This window comes from Cyprinus carpio, chromosome B9, assembly GCF_018340385.1.
Source record: "Cyprinus carpio isolate SPL01 chromosome B9, ASM1834038v1, whole genome shotgun sequence".
Classification (NCBI taxonomy): Eukaryota; Metazoa; Chordata; class Actinopteri; order Cypriniformes; family Cyprinidae; genus Cyprinus; species Cyprinus carpio.
Window position 1 is genome coordinate 20,995,038 of NC_056605.1, and position 7,888 is coordinate 21,002,925.

Sequence of the window (7,888 nt, forward strand, 5' to 3'; positions counted from 1 at the left end):
CGCCGGATAGAGTGGTGGAGCTATGATGTCACTTTGTAGGCAAAAACCTGAAAGCGAGTTAGCATTTTAGCACTTCAAGGATTTTGGTTGACTCCCTAAAATAAGGTCCGTGGCTCACACAGGCTCAAGATACTTGAACGTTTTTTTATACAACATAAAACAAACCAGTTACACCCCACTCGTGATTTTTTAAACTGATACGTTTCTTAAAAAAGACAGTTGCTAACAATTTTCTAAATGGGACTACATTGCGCCGTCGGACACATTATACGTCATTACGCCGAACAGTTTATCAATTTACAGTATTTTCCAGTCGTAGTATAATCTGTAATACAAATAATTGTAGAATAACCAATTAATAGTTTCCCGTTTTTTATATTGTTGGTCGACGATGTTCTTTTGTTTTGCCCTGAAATGCAACAAAAGTCTTCAGATGGAATGAAGACACTCTGGGTTCGTAAACTATTACGATTATTCCATGTAAACATCACAATTACCGGCTTAGTCACGGTGAAAGTGAAACTTTAACGATGCATGGTGCTTAAAGCCAGGTTAAATTTAAATGTTTACGGCCACATGAAGCTGTTAGAAAGCATTTGAGGATTTCCTAGAAGCAAGGATAAAATAACATTTTGTGTAACTTACCCACCCTAACAAAGCTGAAATGTGGTACTTTCTTCACTAAAATAGGTTTAATCTTACCATATCCAAAAACTCGCACACTCTCCTATTATTTAATAGATTAAATGCACTTGAATTCTATTGAATAGTATGTGGAGACACGTTTTTAATTAAAATATTAATTTTAATCAAGGATTTATTGACTTTTAATGCACCTTGTACTAGAAATGTACAGAAATACGTGCTTTCGTATGTCCTTTAGTTATGATTATTTCATTTATTCACTATATTATTGATTATTAATGTCTCTAGTTTTGTATTTATTCCAGTTTATATATATAAAAAAGGTTAATGTAGCGTGAATTAAAATTCATATACAGAGTAAATCCTTCTCACTGAACATGTTAAAAATAAGTTTGAAAAAGGTTGTGGGAAGCGTGGAGGTGGTGACGCTGAAGGCGAGTGTCTGTGGTGCTGTAGTTCGTTATAGCCTAAGTTTAACTTTTAAGTTTTGGCGCTTTTATTTAGGCTTCAAAATTCATCAGAGTTATATTATTTTGTGAAGATTATCGTGATGGACAAAACGTGTAGGTTTCATGAACTATGGTTGAACACAGTCATAGTTCCCCCACTCTATTGGAGAATTGATGAAGTGGCGTATGAATATTTATTAGATTGTGATGACGTTGCGTTGGTTTGTAACCTTTAAGGGGCGGCCAGACACGGTGCGTAATTAATATTCATGAGTTGGCCACATGGTGGGTAAAATGCGTCCATCGCTGTACAGAACAAAAAAATCTTTGGTATAAATGCTGCCACCAAGTGGCAATATGATGTATTTTTCCTGCCTGATACAGTTAAAATCATAAAACAAAGATTTCATTTTCAAAATACATTGATAACAAAGTACATTTATACTGCTATACTATTATACTGCTTATATTATAGTATTCAAACATAATAGAGCTATTTTTTTTAGTTTGTAAGCTGAAAGATTTAGGTTTTAGACATTTGATGGATCATTTTAACTATTTTACATATCAGTTACCGTTGCTCAGCTACCCACAGAGCTTGCAGAAATCTGATTGGTTCACACAGAATGCTGAGCCAGGAGGAAACTGCTTGTCTGTTCCCTTGAGGAATGGTGTCATGGCAATAAGCATCACATAGTACCTGTTATATGGGTGGGGCTGCTTGTTGTTATGATGAGACAGCTATGTGGTCAAACAATGGTTGTGTTTTCTTCATCTGTCTTGTAATGTTGTTATAAACTTACTTAGCTTCATATTTTCTTTGTAAATACTAAATATGAACACAAATCGCTGGGTAAGACTTTTCACATGGCAACGCATGAACAAGAATAGTGAAGAGGAAGAGAATAAGGAACAAGAACCGAAAGAGAAGAAGAAAGAAGAGACTACAAAATTGAAGTGAGTTTTAGTTCAAATGTTTAGTTGTCAAATTTGTTACGGTAATATTATAATGTAAAAATTCTATGAAGTTTAAGTTTGACAACAATGCTCCAAATACACACACATACACACAAATACAGTTATTTGCCATTTTAAGGGGTTTGGTTAAAAAAAAGTACACTATACAAAAAACACTAACAGAATTTTTTTTATCTTTCAGCTGGAAGGAATGGATAATTGATCCATCTGAAGAGTTTTATTACACATGGTTACAAATTATGATACTACCTATCTGCTACAATTGGGTCATCATAATATTCAGGTAGGAAAACATTGAGGTTTTACTGATTGATGTTGAACTACATCTGAATATGTTTTAATAAATCACTTTTATTAATTTTTTTATGGCATTTTAGAAAAATCTTGTATTACTGAAATGAGAACAATAACAAAGACACATTAAGAATTAAAATGATATCAAATCTGCAGATATATGCCTATTTTGGATTTCAAGTCCTAACAGTAGTTTATTTTGCTACAGTAAGTCAATACAGGTAGACCTTGACATGAAAACTTGTTCAAATATCTGTGTATTGTTCAAAGGACATGCTTCTATGCAATTGAGGAAAAGTTTGTGGCAACATGGCTCACCTTGGATTATATCTGTGACTTGTTCTATGTGCTTGACACAGTTATTGGGTTTCGCACAGGTAAGTGTGCATCTTGTTGCTTTATTTGTTTATTTAGCCTCCCTATTAGTCTGAATGTACTTATTTAATTTTCAACTTTGCTTCAAATATAGAATGACTTCACTTTTTGTCACTGTACAAATGAAAAGGAACTTGAAGCACCATTTGTGATTCCTCAGATCGCCACTGGAAAACCTCAAGACATAATTTCATAAAAGGCTTTCCTATTTTACAGGTTTTCTGGAGCAGGGTATCCTGGTGCGAGACTTGTCCCTTTTAAAAAAGCGTTACATGCGCTCCTCTCGCTTCAAGTGGGACATTGCCTCCCTGTTGCCCACTGATCTACTCTACCTGAAACTGGGGATCCACACACCTCTAGTTCGGGTCAACCGCTTCCTGCGAACGAGCCGTATGAATGAGGCCCTGGACCGCATGGAAACACGCACATCCTATCCAAACACCTTCCGCGTCGCCAAACTCATGCTGTATATTTTCGTGCTCATCCACTGGAACGCCTGCGTCTACTTCTCTCTGTCTAATTACATAGGCTTCGGTGCAGATCCCTGGGTCTATCCCAACATCTCAGACCCGGACTTTGCTGCCACGAGACGCCAGTACTTCTACTGCTTCTGGTTTTCCACTCTCATCCTCACCACAGTGGGTGACACTCCGCCGCCCGAACGTGAAGAAGAGTATCTGTTTTTGGTCGCAGACATGTTGATCGCCGTGCTGGTGTTTGCTTCTGTCGTGGGGAGCATGGGGGACGTGATATCAAGCTTGCGTGATCGTGACAACGTGTTTTTTCCCAATCATGAGCTGGTGAAGGGTTACCTGCGCAGCCGGCGCATCAGCAAAGAACTGCAGAAACGCGTCAACGACTGGTACCAGCATCTCCACATCAACAAGTGGGTCTTTCCGTTATAGTGTTTGGGTGAACATGATTTCACCAAGTAACATGTTCCTGAAACAACATCTCAATCAACCAATCATAACAGAGGGATAATTTACAGGAAATGTCTGTTTTAGGCTTACAGCAAGGGTTAGGTGCTTCTGCACCCTTGTTTTTCAGCTATCATTTCCATCTGATTTTTGGGATAAATTATGGGTAGGGTTAGATGTAGGGGGGAGGGATAGGGTTAGGTCTATGTTTTTGGACAGTAATGTTGTTCCGGGATCAACAAAAGATGTTGATCCTGGAACATGTCTGACTTGGCAAATTCACAAACAGCAGAATTTAAAGACACTTAAGCAACATCTACCTTAGTGAAAAATAAATATACTAAAATGTATTTGAAATTTACTAAACTGGTATACTTAAAGTCTGCTAAATTGGAACAACTAATTTTGTACTTAATGCAATTTAATTGTGCAGAAGTAGTGCTGAAGTCCAACTAAAGATATACTGAAGTATAGCTGATTTTGCTAAAGTGGAACTATTCCAACTTTAGTACACTTATATTATTAAAAGATCATATAGCATAAAACACGTTTTAGGCATAATATTAAGAAATGTGCACTGTACACAAATAGTACTTCAAATAAAGTTTACTTATAATTTTTATATCCGTAAGCCTCAAGCGATGCCAGTAAATATGTTAATAGTTTTTGAACTATTCTTAGTACGAAATAAATGTATTTTAAATATACTACTTTTTTCTAGGGTACACTACCATTCGAAAATTTGGTGTCAGTAAGATATTTAAATATATATATATATATATATATATATATATATATATATATATATATATATATATATATATATATATATATATATATATATATATATATATATATATATATATTCAGCAAGATGCATTAAATCGACCAAAAGTCACAGTAAATTCTTTTGTTACAAAAATTCAAATAAATGCTTTTTAAAAATTAAATTATGCCAGAAACGTAAATTTAAAATATTATTTTAAATAATAATAATGTAAACTTTTTTACCGTATTTTTGATCAAATAAATGCAGTTGGTGAGACTTCTTCCAAAAACATTACATTATCAATCCAAAACTTTTGAAAAGTAGTGTAAATGTAAAAGATTGCTAAACTGCAAAAGTAAACAAAATATTGCATCAAATGGCAACTGGAAAAAAAAAAACAATGCCAGCTTTTCTCGAAACTAATTTTTGCCATTTTCTTTTGTAACATGCCATTAAATCCCTTAAAGCTGTTCCTCTCTCGTTAATATCATTTAAATGTTTGTTCCATCCAAATCTTCTCATGTGTCTGAAACAGAAAGATCACACGGAGAATGAGATTCTTCGGCATCTCATCACACTTCAGACAGCGATTGCCGTGAGTGTGCATCTGCCCACTATGTCCAAAGTCACCAACACCCTTCAGAACTGTGAGAACAGTCTGTTGGAGCAGCTGGTACTTAAACTCACCCCACAGGTTAGAAAACAGGTGGCACACCCTGGACAGGATTAAGTCTAACACTAGAGCCAGTTGAGCTGAGACTTATACTTTACCTCAGAAATGTTATGTTTCGTCAACTGTTGTCATTATTGGACAGTATCATTTGTTAGTAAATCTTCCAAAACATACACTAATCATTGCTATCCTCTTTAGGTGTATAGCCCAGGAGAGTATGTTTGCAAGAAGGGAGATGTAGGTCATGAGATGTACATCATTAAAGAGGGGAAGCTGGCAGTGGTTGCAGATGATGGAGTTACTCAGTTTGCTGTTCTGGGGGAAGGAAACTTCTTTGGAGAAATCAGTATCTTGAATATCAAAGGTAGGAAAAGATAAAGATGATTAACATATTCAATACATAAAGTATAACTGCATTCCTTATATTCAATAACAACATACAGTATATCCATTATCATGGTGATACCTAAAGTTTTTATAATTTCCTTCCACAACAACAACTAAAATGCTTTTTATTGTTTTGTAAATATGAAAATTGTTCTCAAGACTTTCCTTTAAGGGCTTAGAAATAATAAATTCCCTTATTCCCTTCTTCCCTATGCATGCGAAGAAATGACAGTTTCTCCACAATGTTTAAATCAAGTAAATACCTTTTATAAAAATTTTTAGCAACTTTATTATTTTATTATTTTCTGTCTTCCATGAAAATGTCATGGAAAGAATGTGGACTGTAATTTATACAGAAAAAATCATCCAAACAATTTGTTTTTCACTAAAAGTCTTCCTTCATTTGTGGTTGTGTTATGCAATATCATTTTGGCTACGGAGAACTTTGTGTGGATTTCATTAATGCCTTTTTTTTTTTTTTTAGCAATAAAAACACCATCTGCTTTTGTTGTATAAAAACATGTTTAGCTGTATTTAGCTGTAAACACATAATGAATCACCATATATGACCCAAATTCATCACAATTGTAATTAATTTACAGGTAACAAATCAGGAAATAGACGAACAGCCAACATTCGCAGCATTGGTTACTCAGATCTTTTCAGCCTATCGAAAGAGGACCTGACTGAAACACTTCTTGAGTACCCTGCAGCCAAACGCCTGTTGGAGGAGAAGGGTCATCAGATCCTAACAAAGATGGGGATGCTGGAAGAGACAGACGAAGGGGAGGGAGAGGTGGAGAAAACGGAGGACAAGGTGAAGCGCTTAGAGGCCAGCCTAGAGGCCCTGCAGACCAAACTAGCTCGGCTGATAGCTGAACTGGAGTCTAGTGCCCGGAAAATGATGCAAAGAGTGGAACTACTGGAATTGCAGACCGCAGGATGGGAAGGCATTGTGGCCGAGGGGCCACAGGGAGAAATAGAAGAGTGGGAAAAAGTAAAAGAGAGGGAGATTGGGGATGGGGGATGGGGATGGGGATGGGGAGAAGGAAGAAGAAAAGGAAGAAGAAGAGGACCCAATAGTGGAAGGAGAGAGAGGAGAGGGTGATGGAGGAGAGGAAAGCCTGGGAGAAAAGGAGAAGAATGCAGGAGGGATTGAGGAAAGTGAAAACGAAAAAGAAGAGACAGAGGAAGAGCAAATAAAGACAGAAACACAGGATCAGAAAAGAGATTAAATGTAAGTAGGTGATATTTGTAAAATATTCAAATATATGTAAAATATACCGTTTAAATGTTTGGGGTACATTTATAAATCATGGATGCTTTAAAATGATCAAAAGTGACAGTAAAGCCATTTAGAATGTTACAGAAGATTTCTATTAATTTGAATAAAAAATTCTGGTAAAATAAATCCACTTTGCCATCACAGGAATAAATTAGCCTGCATTTTAAAATATGTTACAACAGTTATTTTGAATTGTAATAATATTGCAGAATATTACTTTGTATTTGATCAAATAAACGCAGCCTTGATGTGCAGAAGAGATTTCTTTCAAAAGCATTTAAAAACGCGTTTGAACAGTATAGTGTATATCAGTGTACCATACTATGAATGTAATGAAATTGTGGCTTATCGATACAAAAGACAATCTGTACTGTTATGAGTACAGTTTTATGAGATGCATTAAAGGAAAGTTAATTACACTTTGAGAGCACTGGTTTTATTTAACAAAAAGAAAATATTCATAGTTTTATATATTATAATGTAATGCAATCAGTCCCTCGGTTATATATAACGCCACTGTTAGCGTTGCTTAGTTGTTCGAGACGCTAGGTGGCAGCACATACTCCACTTTCACAGTTACCAGAGGACGTCAGTGTGGAGGGTAATGTCTCATACAGCTGTGCTAGTAAGATTTATTATAGGTTGTGTTTCTTCATTAAAAAACAACTCTACAGAGGAACAATAGAGAGAACTTCATCAACTGTATAGTCCACCCAAAGAGTCCTGTGGCCCAACTTTATGTTTCAGAGCTGTTGCCAGGCCTGGTTTTCGTGGTGTGAAATTTTCTACCATGCAGAATTCATTACCACATTCTTGGTGTTTTGGTAAAGAAAAATAACAAGAATGTAGGAAGTCTGGATTCTGTGGATTCAGTGCTGTTTATCTTTGCACAGTCTGCTTCTGTGACTGCAAACTCCATTGGAACAGGAAAGCTGCTGTCAGCAATCAATATAGGCTACTGCAGTGCAGTTTTTTATAATCATCTCCCCATTCTTAATTGAGTAAGTCTGGTAATGTTCTTCTTCAATTAAACAACAAATGATCGAAGAATACTAATTCACATTGGCTCAACCAAATTATAATGCATGCCTAAATATATAATCCTTTTAAATT

At 35.7% G+C, this 7,888-nt stretch overlaps 1 protein-coding gene across 1 annotated transcript; it reads left to right on the forward strand.

The window, feature by feature from the left end:
* Window positions 1-945: 945 nt before the first annotated feature.
* Window positions 946-7,174, forward strand: LOC109106140 (cyclic nucleotide-gated cation channel alpha-4-like). Its single transcript, XM_042731477.1, is given in 8 exon segments — window positions 946-2,051; window positions 2,254-2,355; window positions 2,637-2,743; window positions 2,958-3,631; window positions 4,966-5,124; window positions 5,302-5,467; window positions 6,093-6,505; window positions 6,507-7,174. Coding segments are annotated over 8 exon segments (1,962 nt in total). The 5' UTR covers window positions 946-1,929; the 3' UTR covers window positions 6,726-7,174.
* Window positions 7,175-7,888: the final 714 nt, after the last annotated feature.